This window comes from Symphalangus syndactylus, chromosome 20 (assembly GCF_028878055.3).
Source record: "Symphalangus syndactylus isolate Jambi chromosome 20, NHGRI_mSymSyn1-v2.1_pri, whole genome shotgun sequence".
Taxonomy (NCBI): domain Eukaryota; kingdom Metazoa; phylum Chordata; class Mammalia; order Primates; family Hylobatidae; genus Symphalangus; species Symphalangus syndactylus.
Genome location: NC_072442.2, coordinates 50,754,024 through 50,770,923, shown reverse-complemented (window position 1 = coordinate 50,770,923; position 16,900 = coordinate 50,754,024). Strand labels below are relative to the sequence as shown.

General features: G+C 45.7%; 1 protein-coding gene across 4 annotated transcripts in view; it reads right to left on the bottom strand.

Annotated features, from left to right (window-relative positions):
* The window catches only part of RGS9 (regulator of G protein signaling 9), a 99,861-nt gene that overhangs the window by 16,558 nt on the left and 66,403 nt on the right, over positions 1-16,900 (bottom strand). For all 4 annotated transcript variants that reach the window (XM_063629354.1, XM_063629355.1, XM_055256934.2 and 1 more), the window contains 5 exons: positions 13,936-14,051; positions 9,144-9,231; positions 6,944-7,082; positions 3,086-3,171; positions 502-619 (listed from right to left, as the gene is read on the bottom strand). In XM_063629354.1, the coding sequence (XP_063485424.1) occupies positions 502-619; positions 3,086-3,171; positions 6,944-7,082; positions 9,144-9,231; positions 13,936-14,051 (547 nt within the window). The remainder of the gene's footprint in view (positions 1-501; positions 620-3,085; positions 3,172-6,943; positions 7,083-9,143; positions 9,232-13,935; positions 14,052-16,900) is intronic.

The following is a 16,900-nucleotide window of genomic DNA, read 5'->3' as shown; positions in this document are numbered from 1 at the left end:
CTGAAAAACACTAGGCCTTGGGGGTGGGGAGAGGCCTTCTCTTTAATTTTCCAAAGCAAAGAGTGGTACACAAAGCTCTCTCTCAGTGAGAGCTTTGTGTACCACTTTTCCCTATGGCTCTCACTGAGTCAGCTTTTTCCCCCTGGCTCTCACTGATTCCCCTAAGAACTCTCTAAGGTATAATAGGCAGCCACACAGCAATTGAGTCAGGTGATCCCCTCTCCCACCCATCACCTTTGCCCACCCTCTCCCCTGATGAGTGGGCTTGGGAGAACAAGCTCTGGTTGCTGTGGTATTAGGAAGTCCCCCATGAAGAAAGTTAGAGGAGTATGGGATGAACCTGATGACCTCCACAAATGGGGAATGGAACCTTCTAGACTCTGACCCTACCCTTCTTCATTTGCCTCTCCCAAGCGCATGCCCCCACCCCCAGGAATCACAGATTTATTTAGGAGGCAGCTCTTTTTGGAGTTGGCTCCTCCGGTCCAGCTTGCTCATGACCTGGGTGATGTCCACGGTGTTGGCTGCTTCTCGGGCCTTGGCTTCCTCTTCCAGCTGTCTCAGGATGACAGGGCTTGGGCTGGAGCGCAGGTGACGCCGCATAAAAGGGAGGGTAGAGCTGGAAGGAAGGACAGATTGGTGGTTGGAGGAAAATGACACAGCTTGCCCAACACTGACCCTGTCACACTTGATGGGAGCTGGGGCTGGAAGGTCCAGAATCTAGATTTTGTTCCCTCGTTTTTCCAGTGAACCTCCAGTGGGGTCCAACCTTGGCTCCTTTCTCCCCACTTGGAGGATGAGACCAGAGTGAGTACCAACTGCCATCAGATTTTAGGCCAGGCACAAGGAAGACCCTTTGGTTGGCGAAGCTGCATTGAACTTCTACAATATATAGAAATCAATTTGTTATCTTAACTTCTTGTAACATCTTCATGAAAGAAGTGGATAATGAAGGCTTGGGTACTGGAGAGAGTTGGAGCATTTGTTTATTTTCTTTTCTATTTTAGGGGGGATTGGGGGGTGGGCAGCGGGGACGGAGTCTCTCTGAATCACCGAGGCTGGAGTGCAGTGGCACGACTTCGGCTCACTGTAACCTCCATCTCCCAGGTTCAAGCCATTCTCATGCTTCAGACTCCCAAGTAGCTGGGACTACAGGCATGTACCACCACACCAGGCTAATTTTTGTATTTTTAGTAGAGGCAGGGTTTTACCACGTTGGCCAGGCTGGTCTCAAACTCCTGACCTCAATTGATCCATCCGCCTGTCTCCCAAAGTGCTGGGATTACAGGCGTGAGTCACTGCGCCTGGCTGGAGCATTTATTTTCAAAAGCTATGGTTCTGGGAAGGAAGGAAAGAGCTGGACTGTCCAAGATAGCTAGGCCCCAGTGAACAGAGAAAGAGGGAAGAGGCCTGAAGAGGGCTGGTGAGCTGGTGGTACCCTGCTCATGCACAATATCTTGACACATGCCAGAACCTTCTTCAAAGCCAAACTGGATTCCTGGAACCAAACTCTCCCTGCCATGCCCTTAGGAGCCAGGACAAAGCTCTAGGTATCCAAGTGATGTAGTGGGCAGTGAGCAGTGGAGCCCACCTGCCTTTGAGGGCCCACATAAGCTTGGAGCCAAGCACTTCAGCAGCAATGAGAGACAATGACCTGCAACCTACTCCAGATTTCTGGACTACATAAGCCCCTTGACTACGTAAGCCCCTTGAACTCTTGTATCTACCTTAGGGAGAAGAAGGCCTCCCCTGCCAGGATGTAAAGCCTGACACTGACATTGGATCTCTCACCAGCCCTGCCAAGGGGAAGGCTTGGAGCTAAGTGTAACTTGTCATGGAAAAATTAAGTTTGAATACATTGTCTTATACCTGGGATCATGGAACAAAATTCACACCCACTGCAGTCCTGGTATGGACACAGAGCAGACTTCACACTTCACGAATGCATCCATGTGTAATTCTCACTCACAATAGTGAGAATTCTCACGTCTGCTCCAACTTCTAAAATATCTGGAGAGAGAGGTACGAGACTCCTCTTTTTTCCCCTCATTACTTTCTGGCAGAACTACTGGAGCTATTAAAGGCGTTTCTTCTAGCTTAAAGTAGAAGCTTTTAAGTCCCCAAGGACACTGAACTCCCTTCCTTACTTGGTAAACCCAGAAGAATAGCACCACAAAGACCTTCTTTCTCTCCTTTTCACAACAGGGCCATTATCCTCAAGAATGAAACCAAGTTGTTGGTTTTTTTTTTCTCCTTTGATAAAGGCTCTGGTCCAGCCATCCCCCTTTTGAATTGATGGAAGATGCTGGAAAGGAGCCCAGTGTGGGTTGACCCGGCAAACAGGGGAACGGTCACTCACTTTGTGGGGGACAGGACACACGATGGCCGGTGGAAAAACCTCTGCCAAAGCCTTACAGTGTTGTTCAAGCTGCCGTTCCATTTCTATTCTGAATCTTCAATCCTTGTAGATTGAATTCCCCCAGAAAAGAGTTCAATCTGCCCCTCAGGATATTATTTCGTCCATTGTCCCAATGGCTCTACCAGATGAGATGATCCACATCTCCAACGAGAAGAGTGAGAATGAACGAGTTCATGGACTTCTAAAACATGGTCCCCGGAGGCAGCAAGAATACCTAGTCCGTTACTGTCTGTTTCCCCTTCACTGAGCATTTTCTCTTGGGGTGCAATCTGCTATTCTCTCTAAGGTCTTAGAACAATTTAAATACAAGGATGTAGCTTAATTAATTCCCATACATCAGTTTGGAGGTAACGTGTTAGCAGTTAAAAAAACCAGGGAGAAGCTTCCATTTGTGATAAGGGTAATTATTGGTCTGATCCTCCAAACTCTTTCAAGCCAGCATTAGGGAAACAAAACTTACTGGTGGTAATTACTAAGGAAATCTTGCTAGAGTGATTTCAGGGCATTATGAAGCAAATGAGGCACTCATTCCCTGAGCAATACTTTCCAGTCCCCAATATTTTCATCAAGCAAATATCTCCATAATAGCCATTTGGCTGAAACAGACCCTCACTTCTCTGTAAACCAAACAGCAGGCAGCCAGCAATTACAGATAATTCCACTTGCCTTTTCTTGGTGGTTTCCTGAGGTTCAATAGCTTTGGCCAGCATTTCCTTATAGATCGGAGATTTTAAATAGCGAGCATAAGAATCCTAGTGGGAACAAGAAAATGACAGTAATTATGGGAGAAAAAGCAGTCAAATCAAACCAATACCCTTGCCATTTTCAAGCCTCCCTTGGCAGTAGAATGGAAAAGTTATGAGAATTTGTCTCCTTGGGTGAAAGGTGTTCGGGGAGGTGTTGAGAGCAGTGGTTCTCAATTGTGGTCCCCTCAAGAAGCATCAATTTCACCTGGAAACTTCTCAGGCCTGCTCCAGCCCTCCTGATGAGAAACTCCGGAAGTGAGTTACCCTGAGCCTGAACAGTCTCAGGTTTTACAGCTCACAGCTTCAGATCCTATCAACATTGTCTGTGATTCAGCCTATGTTGTAAATGTAGCCAGCTGCGTAAAAGCTGCTACAGTTAAAAGTACACTAGACCCAGAACTGCTTAATTTGTCTCACTTATTCTCATATGCTGCATGCTACGTGCCAAACAGGTGAGACAGCTGGTCATGTATGGAGATGTTGCCTGTCATCATTTGTTCATATGAGGATACCTAAACAATTAACAATTAACAACTACCTGAACAGTCTCCGGGTAATTCTGCTGCAGCTTTAAGTTTGAAAATTACAGTCTGTAACCCTACACACGAAGTTCCACCTTGGAGTGGTTCAGTGAAGCCAGCATGAGACAAGAGGACACCTGACCTCTCCTCTCTAAGACTTTCTTCCAAGGAAGATGAGCAGCCAGAAGTATGGAGCCCACTTCTAAGCCACTGACATCTCTTTCTGCCCTGTGTTTTGGGTGTAAACGCAAGAGAATACCAAAGCAAAAACAAAAACAATCAACACTTAGAGTCCAATTATGGGGATGTTTACTCGGACCCTGGGCAGTTTCAGAGAAGCTTCATGAATGCTTGTTACTTTTAAGCCAGCGGAAAACTCTAGTCATACCCAATATGGGACAAAGCCCACTGCAACAAATGAGGGATTGAGATATTTTAAAAATTTATTGAAATGGCACTATTCTAAAGACTAAGTGGGAGGAGTAAAAGTTATGAGAACTAGGATAGAGTCTAGGAATAGGGATCATGGAGCCACTGGGATACGCTGAGTGTATCGCCATAGGACACAGCTGTAATGGCATATGGAGAGTCCAGTGGGCATATATGCCATTCTTTTCTGAAGTTACCTATGACTGTTCCATTCTGGCTAGCAGCTGGCCTCCCTGGGCATCCCCTAAAAAGCTGTATGAAAAGAAAACTACAGTTTTGTTTGTTTGTTTGTTTGTTTGAGACGGAGTTTCACTCTTTCGCCCAGGCTGGAGTGCAGTGGCGCGATCTCAGCTCACTGCAACGTCCACCTCCCGGGTTCAAGTGATTCTCCTCCTGCCTCAGCCTCCTGAGTAGCAAGATTACAGGCATCCACCACCATGCCCAGATAATTTTTGTATTTTTAGTAGAGACGGGGTTTCACCATGTTGGCCAGGCTGGTCTCGAACTCCTGACCTCATAATCTGCCCGCCTCAGCCTTCCAAAGTACTGGGATTACAGGCATGAGCCACCGTGCCCAGCCGAAAACTACATTTTTAAGAACCAAAACTTTTTAAAATACATTAAAGAGGATTATTATTAAAGAAACCCTGCTGTGAATCTTCTAGTAACAAAAACACAGAGACAGCCCACTGATTCAAAAAACACAGAAACACCCCACTGATTCAAAAAATGATGAAAATGGCTAATCTGGCTTGGTGGCAATTCTAAATTATTACATGCTTTAAAAACAAAGTAAAAATATTTTTAAATGATACAATAAAAGACTAAATAGAAGAAATATAAATCAGGAAAGCTAATCAGCATTTACCATTCACACAAACCTATATACATAACCTATATCACATAACCTATATCACATAACCATATCATATTCTCTATCTCATATAACCCATATCACATACTCTATCTCATATAATCTGTATCACATAACCTATATCATATAATCTCTCATATAACCTATATTGAATAGCCTATATCACATAGCCTATATCATATAAACCACATCATATAACCTATCTCATATAACCCACATCATGTAACCTACATCATATAATCTATATCATATAACCTATATCACATAACCTATATCAGATGGCCTATATCACACAACCTATGTTATATAACCTATATCACATAACTGATATCACATAATCTATATCACATAACTGATATCACATAATCTATATCACATAACAAATATCACATAACCTATATCGTATAATCTATATCATATAACCCATATTACATAATCTATATCACATAACCTATATCATATAATGCATCTCATATAACCTATATCACATAACCTATGTCAGATAGCCTATAACACATTATAATCTATAACATACAACCCACATCATATAACCTATATCATATAATCTATCTCATATAGCCTATATCACATAACCTATATCAGATAGCCTATATCACATTATAACCTATATCATATAACCTACATCATGTAACCTATATCATATAATCTCATATAACCTATATCAAATAGCCTATATCACACAACCTATATGACATAGTCTATCTCATATAAGCTATATCACACAACCTATATCATATAATCTATCTCATATAACCTATATCAGATGGTCTATATCACATAACCTATATCATATAAGCTATATTACATAACCAATATCCATAACTTATATCACATAATCTAGCTTATTTAACCTATATCACATAACCTACATCAAATAGCCTATATCACATAACCTATATCCCATAAAGATACTTTGCCATTAAAGAAATCATTGCCATAATGAGAAGTTGAAGCACCCAAAGAAAGTCTTGTCAAGGATGGGCACCAAAGAAGAATCAAACTAGACAAGTTCTTTACGGCTAACTCTGAGCCTCCGATTCTAGTTTCTTAAGAAAATGATTTTTTTTCTCTCAGGTCCCCTTCACATATTTTTTTTAAAATTCCCACCGCATTCACACTTTGTTAATAATCCAGAGGGCTATCTAAATTCTCACAGGGTCTTACTACAATCACACACACACAAATTTGTCTGTCCTAGACACTACGCCTCTATGTGTAATATTTGCTTGGGGCTAGGGTGGTGAGAATTGCCATCACTCTGCAGCAGAAACTAAGAGCTCGGCCTCGAAACCCAGGCAGACCTGGCTATGAATCCCAGCCCCATCTCTGGTGAGACCTTGACCAAGCCACTAGATTCTGCAGCAGCAAAGCCTAACTTGTGGGTTGTCTTTGAGTATAAAGTTCTGTGTTTCACACAGCGACTGTACCTTGTAAGCCCTCAATGAATGATGGCTGTTATCATAATGCTATCATTACTAATGCCATTACTCCTACCTGTCTACTGCTGCAGAGTAGGGCCTGTAAGGATGCACACAGCTTCCACAGGAGTCCCTCTAGGCCTGTGGGTGAGGGGCTTAAGGCAAGTCCACCCCAGTGGACAGGTAGAAGAGACGATTGACAATTCTGGGTATTTCTCTCTCTCTCTCTCTTTTTTTTTTTTTTTTTTTTTTTTTAATATATAGAGACAGGGTCTCACTGTGTTGCCTAGGCTTGTCTCAAACTTCCGGGCTCAAGATATCCTCCCATCTCAGCTTCCCAAAGTGCTCAAAGTGCTGGGATTACAGACATGAGCCCCCATGCCTAGATGCATCCCACAACCAGCAAAGCGCTAGCCACGTATCATCTCCCTTTTTCCTATATCTAAAGAATTTTCCAGGTACTTAGGGACAGAAGGCCTATCTGGACCCCGTATCCACAGCACGGATCCACCTACCTTCTTCATGAGCATGTAAATGTGGGTTTGTGCGGCGTCCAGCACGTAGCGGTGGGGGTGCTTCAGCCCCTTCACTGTGATGTCCATGGTTTTGCCATCTATGTTGATCCAGCGCCTCGCCCCCGGGGCCAGGAACAGCCTGGGGTGGGAGGGAGATGTTAGCAAAAGTAACTAAACCAAGTCGGTTCATGGAAAGCTCACAGCTGCTTGGGAGGGAAGGACTGATATGACTCAGGTTACCGAGGGTGAGGGTGGCAGTTTTTTTAGGAGACACTAAAGAGCGTGAACTTTTGAAGAGGTTGTCAAGCAATTTTTCCTCGAAGCAAGAAACATCCAGTATTGGGAATATGAATATTTTAACTGTGATGTTTCCAACCTCCAGGAGAGCAAGAAGGGGCCGGGACCCAGGTTGGATTAGGTCCTGGCCATGAGGGTGAAGAACACAGCCTCCGACTTCACGCCTTCTGCACCAGGATTCCAGGGCCAACCTGGGACCAGGCTAAGACACCTTCACACAGGTGTTCTGGGGGTCTCTGCTCTTCCTCTCCCAACCCACATGTGCTTTGTAATGAATTTCACATGCTGTGTCGAGAGGCAGCCCATGGTCCCAGAACCCAGAGGTCTGACCCCCTGGGCAGACAGGCCAAGGCTCCCAATTAGACCAAACTTGGCCAAACTTCCTGAGCCTGTGGCTCTACCTGGGATGTCAGGATGCAGAGATCTCTCAGTATTTCCAATTCTGAGCTGTTGCTGAATTAGAAATACTCATGTGAATATTTTCCCACCTTTATAAGATATACGTTAAAATTTTGGAATTGAAACTGAGATTCACATAACCAGGGAGCCTGGGGAAGAAAGAGACTGGTCTAATGGCAGAGGCAGCAGGCTTCCTGTAGCAGATTTTTGGAATCAGGAGTTGTGTGTGTGTCACTGCGTGTAAGGCAGTCAGGCACCCATTGTACTGCAAAGGATGTCATGGAAGCTTCCTGGACCGACAGCCCTCCCCACTGCACCCCACCCGCACCCCCATTTCTCTCAGTGTATAGATCCCCTCCCTGTGGGAGGAGCTGGGCAAATTTGCAAGAAAGTGCATGAAACTCTAAGTATAAGAAGAAGTGAGACCTCAAGCTTTTCTCTTCAATGCTGCTGGTGCTTCTCTGGAAACCGGGGTGTTGCAATCTGAGTTCATTTGCAGGAAGGACATCCAGGGTCCAGAGGCTAAGTCCTCAGAGGGAAGGGGCTGTTTGGCCTGCTGCCCGAAGTTCAGCACCATAGTCTGGTGGCTGCAAATGGCTGGGTCCAGCCCAGCGTGGTGCTTGGGCTTTGGGAAACACAGCTAAGCACGTGAGTATGAACTAAAATGCTGGGCCCTTGGTGTCCAGGATTCATGTCCACTGCAGCCAGTGCAGATGAAAGGGATGGGACCACAGCGAGACAGGAGCACCCACCAGGCCTGCAGGGGTAGGAGTGTCAGGGAGGGGGAGTGTGGCTTTCAGCAACCTTGGAGGTCTCATCACACCTTCCCCTCCCTCTCCACCTGGCCACTGAAAACAGGACTGACCCTTTTAACCTGGAACCCTTGGCTCTTGTATAATTTGGAGGAGAGACAGACCTGGAGAGGGACGGACTTATTGCTGCTCGGAACAAGTGGGGGCTAGAGCTGTGATGTCACAAATGAGATATGCCCACCCATGTTTGTACCCCAAGCTGCGCCCACTGTCCCAGACATGCGGGAGGAGCTCCCTTCCCCTGTGTTCCTCACATCTCTAAGGAAGCGTGAGGAATAGGTTTCCCATCTTTCTTCTTCTTCTCTCTCTCTCTCTCTCACACACACACACACACACACACACACACACACACACACACACACCCCTCAGGACACCTAAGAAGGCTTTAGTCAAAGACAGAGCACTCTGCACTGTAATTCGGGACAGCTTGCTTTTTTTTAACGCCTAGACTCATTCCCATAGGAACAGGTGACTCACACTGCATGTCTCACCAGGCTTTCTCCAGGGAACCCCCGAACCTCCCAACGCAGCGGGGAAGTATCTCTAGCATGGCAAGTACAGTGAACTGATGCTGACCAGGGCCCAGCCAGCTACCAGGCTATTGTCCTCTCGTCCTATCTCCACCTCAAGCGCAATGAGGTGGTCCTCAGAGGCCCAAGGGAAGGCTTTCCAACACCCTGGCTGATGCTCACTTGTAAATCTCCTCCGCTTTCTCCTTGACTTTGGACTGATCTCCATACTTCAGATCCTCACAGGCTTCCCAGAATCCCAGATTCTCTCCTGCATGGTGAGAAGTCCACATGGATGAGGACCGGGCAGGAAATAAGTTGGGAGAAGAAAAGAGGAAATAAAAGAAATGAGTCAGCCAGGATGGATTCCATTTCCCAGCTCAGTGAACACGTTTCCTGCCGCAGAACAAGCTATTGCACGTTGTGATGCAGACAAAAATCCTCCTTGGGGAAAGGAGTCACATCTTCACTTCTAGGGCCTGGAAGAACATTGGGAACTTAGTAATTGCTCAACATGTGGTCTTAGAAATAAACTAGATTAGCACCTACTATGTTTGCAGCAATGCATTCACACCGTGGCAGCTTCCTTTCCTCCAACAACACACAGGCCAGAGTTCACATCACCCCCCGGAGGTTGTCATACTCTTTTTTATTCTAGAATTTGGCTGTAGCAAATATTGCTTGAACGAGCTCGCACATGAATAGGCTTCTATACATGCGTTGCTACACTATGGTTTTCTTCATCAAGACCTCCTTCTTTTGCTCCTATTGAATGACTGAGTGTGAGTTCTTCTCCTTTGTTTGGCTGTGCTTAGAGAACCCATTATTTGCAGTCCCTCACCAGGCATATTCCAGGCCAACGGTTCTTACAGAGAGGCTGTTCAAGAAGCAGTGCTGATGGACTGACCCTCAGGGAAGGTCTGGCCAGGAGCAGAACTGAACAGAGCATCACCTGAGCCACAGGGAATTGGCCCAGAAGGAAAAGCCAGGTTCCCCCAAATCCTTCATCTCCCTCCAACTCGAGTTTCTCTAACCTGCGGCGTCCAGAGGCACCATGCATATGTTCATACAGTGGTCCCAGGTGGCAATTTTTGCCTGGGAAAATAAAGACGATCACAAGAGAGATGTGTGTGTGGGTGTGTGTGTGTAAATCGTGGAGTGTGTCACAGTGTGGGGAAATGAACAACAAAATCCTCTCCTCTCCTTTCTCAGTACAGTTGACCTTGAACAATTAAGGGGTTAGGGCACAGACCCCCATGCAGTGGAAAATCCAAAAACGTAACTACAAATAGCCTACTGTTTACCAGAGGCCTTACTAATAACATAAACAGTCAATGGACACATAAGTGGATATGTATCTACATATATATTTTATGGATTCATGATACCTTTTCATAACTTTTTTCTATTTCTAGGCTATGCAGTTCATCTGCAAGTTTTTTCAGATTGTTGCAAATCCCCCCAAGTTTTTAAATATATTTACTGAAAAAAAAATACACCTATAAGTGGTCTCGTGAAGTTCAAACCAGTGTTGGTAGAGGGTCAACTGTATTTTTTAAAAGCTCCTGGGTGTTTCATATTAGAAAAGGCTGCACAGTTTTAAACTAGTTAGCATTTGTCCCATAGCTCTATAGAGGTCCTTCCTTTTCAGCATGAACTTTAGGGCGTTCTTTGGACTGAGATCACAGACCAGTGATGCTCTTAACTAAAATATAACCGATCTGACAACAAGTGCCATGTAAACCATCTTGCCCATAGCAAAAGACAGTTGATTGCTTAGTAAAATTAAATAAGCAATTATTCATGATAGCCAATAAGTGGAAAGCACTCAGATGTCCATCAATAAAAGAATAGATGAACAAAATATGGTGCAGACTACAAGGGAATATCATTTGGCCTTAAAAAGGAAGGAGATTTCGGCTGGGCACGGGTGGCTCACACCTGTAATCCCAGCACTTCGGGAGGCAGAGGTGGGCAGATCATAAGGTCAGGAGTTCGAGACCAGCCTGACCAACATGGTGAAAGCCTGTCTCTACTAAAAATACAAAAATTAGCCAGGCATGGTGGCGGGCGCCTGTAATCCCAGCTACTCAGGAGGCTGAGGCAGGAGAATTGCTTGAACCAGGGAGGTGGAGGTCGCAGTAAGCCGAGATGGCACCATTGCACTCCAGCCTGGGTGACAGAGCAAGACTCCGTCTCAAAAGAAAATGGTTAAAATGGTAAAATTTATGTTACATATGTTTTCCCACCAAAAATATTAAATGAGCACACAAAAATGTGTACACAAAAGTTCATAGCAGCATTATTCATAATAGCTAAAAAGTCAAAGCAACCCAAATATTCATTAACTTACAAATGGATAAGCAAAATGTGGTACATACAAACAAGGAAATATTGTGGGGTCATTAAAAAGGAACCAAGCAGCCAGGTGCAGTGACTCACGGCTGTATTCCCAGCATTTTGGGAGGCCGAGGCAGGTGGGTCACCTGAGGTCAGGAGTTTGAGACCAGCCTGGCTAACATGGTGAAACCCCGTCTCTACTGAAAATACAAAAATTAGCCAGGCATGGTGGCAGGCACCTGGAATCCTAGCTACTTGTGAGGCTGAGGCACGAGAATCGCTTGAACCCGGGAGGCAGAGGTTGCATTGAGATGAGATCACGCCACTGCGCTCCAGCCTGGGCGACAGAGTGAGACTTTGTCAAAAAAAAAAAAAAAAAAGGAACGGAAGCGCTGTTATATGCTGAAACACAGACAAGCCTTGAAAACATGCTAAGTGAAAGAAGACAAAAGGTCACATACTGTATGATTTCGTTTATGTGAAATGTCTTGAAGAGGTGAATCCGTAGGGGTAGAAAGTAGATTTGTGGTTGCCTAGGGCTGGGGTTCAGGAGAAGGAGGAATAGAAGATGATTCTAACGGGTAAAGAGTTTCTTTTTAGTGTGGCAAAAATGTTCTGGAATTAGTGATGATGGTTGCACAATTTAGTGAATACACTAAAACCCCTGAATTGTACACTTTTAAAAAGTTAATTTCATCATATGCAAATAATATTTCAATTTAAAAATCTTTTAAAAAAGTAAATGAGCAAATTGATGATTTATCTTCCCTGTTCATACCTAAAGCCTCAGGAATCTCATGAGGAGATTGCTGATAATACGGTTTAAATAATGCAGGGAAATCTTTTCGCTGGATTCTCACTAAGGAATGAGTGGACGGGGAGAAAATAAACTCAGGGTGTATGTTGTCACTTTGCCACTAGATGGCACTATAACCACTTATTCGCCAGTCCATCCATCTTTTCTGGGTTTTGTTCTAGAGTGGCAATTAGACTTGATTAGGGAGACGGATTATCAGCAATCCATATTATCATGTAATAGTCTGCATCCGGCAGTCAGCCAGGCTAAAGGCATGTTCAGTAGGATTCGTTTCTGGAGCAGTGCCACAGACAAGTGGATCTTTGGTAGTAAGCAGCCGAGTGTCAAGGCTCAGGCGTGATGCCCTCAGGGCCGGGGACTTAGCAAGGAAGTAAAAGAATCCCGTAAGGGTAAATATTTCAATGAAGGTGGTGAATGCACAGCCTGGTTCTGATCTGGCCTCGTATTTTTTGCGGATGCTTCTCCGGGAAGTGCAGTATGTTTAAAAAGCCACAGTCCTGGTGCAGTGGCTCACGCCTGTAATCCCAACAATTTGGGAGGCCGAGGCGGGTGGATCACTTGAGGTCAGGAGTTCGAGCCAGCCTGGCCAACATGGCGAAACCCTGTCTCTACTAAAAATACAAAATTAGCCAGGTGTGGTGGCACGTGCCTATAGTCCCAGCTACTTGGGAAGCTGAGGCAGGAGAATCACTTGAACCTCGGAGGCGACAGTTGCAGTGAGCCGAGATCATGCCACTGCACTTCAGCCTGGGCAACAGAGTGAGACTCCATATCAAAAAAAAAAAAAAAAAAAGCCACAGTACCCCTCATGAGTTGACATTCAGAGATGGGACATAAAATGTGGCCCTGCCCATTCCACTAAAATCCATATCCTCCTAAGGCCCTGAAGAAATCAGGCCAGGAGCTAAGGTGATGGCTGTCAATCACCACACATTGGAATCATCTGGGGAGTTTCCAAAACTTCAGGGATTCCAACCCCCACCAATTTAAAAGCAACTTTAGGGATGAGATCCAGGAAAACATGTTTTAAAATATCCCCAGGCAGACTGAATGTGTAGAACCACTGAGCTAAAGAAAATCAGGAAGCCAAGAGCAGTGGCTCACGCCTGTAATCCTAGCACTTTGGGAGGCTGGGGAGGGCGGATCACCTGAGGTCAGGAGTTTGAGACCAGCGTGGCCAACATGGTGAAACCCCATCTCTACTAAAAATACAAAACAATAGCCAGTGTGGTGGCAGGCACCTGTAACCCCAGCTACTTGGGAGGCTGAGGCAGGGGAATCGCTTGAACCAGGGAGGTGGAGCTTGCAGTGAGCTGAGATCATCCCACTGCACTCCAGCCTGGGTGACACAGCAAGACTCTGTCTCAAAAAAAAAAGAAAGGAAGAAAGAAAGAAAAGAAAAAGAAAAAAGAAAATCAGGCTGGGAGACAAAAAGAGAAAGAAAGGGAAAGCCTGCCTGTCTCCCTTCCCTTCCTCCAGGTTCATTATACTTAGAGGCTGGAAGGAGCCGGGGCTCCTCGGGTGACAGTGGGGGCATCCAGGATGGATGGAGCCCTCAGAAATGTGAGGGATCCGAATGTGGATTCTGTGAGCAGGTGCAATTTTCCCCCAGACGGTGAGGCCTCTTTGAGTCCATGGAAAGAACGAGTCTTGGGCTCAGGTCCCATTCTTAAAGCTGTGAAAGGAAGCGACTGTTTAAGGGCATAAGCAAAGCTCTGAAAACATCTGCTGAGAAATTCCCCAAACCCTAGGCTAGATATTAAAGGACTCTTTCTAAAAGTAAGTTATTTTAATTTTTTTTTTTAAACAAAGACTCACCACTGAATTCTTTCTTGAGGAAGTACTGGAAGCTCTGTCGACCTTTGGGGTCTCGGATCAGTTCACTGAAGTTGAAGGCCCATCGCTCCACTCGCATCTTGGTTGGGATTTCCACCCTGCAAGGATGATTTGAAAATGCACCAGACAGGTAGGGGTTGTGCCAGGTGGTGGCCTGGGTTGGGGTGAGGGCCTTTAGTCTCATGGCCCAGGGCTCAATCCAATCCTCCTCCTCCTCCCAATCCCTGCACAACATACAAGCCAAGTAATCACTTGCTAGGAAGATGCGGCCACAGACAAGTCCCCTGAGACTCACATCAAAGACATGACCATCCCAGAGGTGAGGAGGATGCTTACTGTGGGGAGCCCACACTCAGGTCCTGCTCGCTTAGCCTTAAGGACAAACGAATTCAAATGCCTCCTCCGAGGCCTGGTAACAGCCTGGAGCCTGGCCGGCAGAGGGTCAGGCTGCCACCTGGACCAGGAGAGAATTCTGGAGCAGCATTGGTGATGGGTGCTACAATCACTGCCACCTGCTGGGTGCCTATCACCCACGACAGCTGCCCCTCCACCATGGCACACCCTGGCTTCTGGTGGGAGCCAGTGGCTCCTCCTATCCCTGCCTCAGGCCAGGTGCCTTGGAGTAGACCCATTTGCTATCTCTGCACTCCCTTTCAGGGCTTCCTCTAAGATGCAGGTCCCACTGCACCTCCTTGTTTGGGAAGATTGCCCTGATCCCAGGTAGGACATTCAAGCCCAGCTAGCAGAGATCTAACATTCCAGAAAATCAGAAAAAGACTCAGTTTTCTCTCCTATCCCTTATGGAATTCTCCTAAACCTAACACAGACCTTTGAAACTAAGGTTTCAAGTGCCTCACACCATTTTTCCCACTGATGTAGCAGCTAGGACCAGAACCAGGCACAATTCATGCCTATGGGATCCAAGATAAAGCATGCCAAGCAGGTTTTACACTTTCCATAAGAACAAGTGTAAAAACAATAAGAAAACTGATAACATTAACAACTGCCATTCACAGAACATTGTCCTATGTGAGGTACGGTGTGTTACACACATACCGTTGAATCCTTAAAAGAACGCTATGAGTTGAGTATTACTATCCCATTTTATTGTCAAGAAAACTGAGGCTCAAAGAGGTTAAAGATTTGCCAAGTCTCACATAATTAGTAAGAAGCTGAGTTGTGACGACAACAGTGGTTTGCAAAGTTCCACATGCACCAGAATCACCTGGAAGACTCATTGAAACAGATTGCTGGGTCCCAACCTCCGAGTTTCTGATTCAGGAGTGGGTGTGGCCCAAGAACACGCATGTCTGATGGGTTCCGTGGTGCTGCGGATGCCGCTGGTCCAGGGCCCACACTGGGAATCAATGCTCTAAACCAGCCTAAGGATCCTGGCTGCTTGTGAAAATCAGCAGAGCTTTCAAAAAACACCGCTAGGGGTGAGAGAGCAACCCAGGCCAACTAAATAAGAGGTTTGGGAGGATAAGGCCTGAACATTGATGTTTTTGTTAAGCTTCCCCAATAATTGTAACACTGTTCTAAAATCTAAACCATTAAGAACAAGACTTCTCGCTTTCATGGGAGCTAAGCTATGAGGATGCAAAAGCTTTAGAATGACACGATGGACTTTGGGGACTCAGGGGAGAAGGGTGAAAAGGGAGTGAGGGATAAAAGACTACAAACTGGGTTCAGTGTATACTGCTCAGGTGATAGGTGCACCAAAAAATAAATAAATATATATATATATATATATAGAACCATATATATATATATATATAGAACCATATATATATATATATATATATATATATATATATATATATATATGGTTCAATACATATATAGGATCCACAAAAAAGAACAGGGCTTCCCACTTTAGTGGGGAGTTCCAGTTGTCACCCACCCAGTGCCTTCTGATCAATGGTTCTTACACAGAACACACCCTTTTCTTCTCACCAGCAACCTCTACCTGTCTTCAACACCGTGCTCCCCATTTTATTTAAAATTCAGCTGCCATCCATCTGTCCTCCCCAAGCCCTCCTAGGACAACGCTCTTCCTGGCCAGGTTCCCTGCCTTCTCCTCCATGGAGAGCCAGCGTCCGCACACGCTTGTCCACAGGCCGACACAGGTCTCCTCTCTCATTCAGTACCCTGGGAGGCAGACATGGGCTGCAGAGAAGCACCCCAATAGCCAGAGCCCAAACAGGATGAGGGAAGCCTCCCCAGAAGGTAGTTCTGGAGTCTTTGACTCTGCAGTTGACCTTAGTAGACAGGGGACCCCCGAATCCAGAGGAGTGGCCTCCTTAACCAGTTGGCTGCCCAGAGTGGGCCACATGGAATAGGAGCCAGTGTTGCTTGAGATGAGAATCAGGGCCCTCCCAGGCCAGGCCTGCTTACCCAGCTGGGTCAGTGTCACCTGTGTGTTCCTCATGGCCTCGACAGCGTTAACCCAAGCTGTGACCTATACCTGGCACTCCCTCCTTTCCCATCACCCCACCTCCCTCACACACTCAGGCCTGTCCCTTCTCCCCCGTCCTCCTCTCTCTCTCCCTCTAACTTGACCATTACACTCTTCTCTTCTTCCTCCCTCTGTGTGCTGGAACTCTCCTGCGTTTCTGCCTCTGCCCCCTCTTCCAAATAACGTAAGAGTGTAGGTCCAGTGAGCAATGACTCTTCAAAACAGTCAAACAGAGCCAATGGGCAAGGGAAAGGGCAGGCTTAGGGCCCTGCCTGCCCAGAACTTAAGTTTACTCTAATTAGATATCAAACATGCAAAAAAAATACGATTTTTTAATTTTCAAAACCCATCTGTTGTTAAACATAAAGTCACCATTTGACTCAGCAATTCCACTCCTAGATATACACCCGAGAGAAATGAAAACATGCCCACACAAAAACCTGCCCACGAATGTTCATAGCCGCATTCTTCATAATAGCTAAAAGGCAG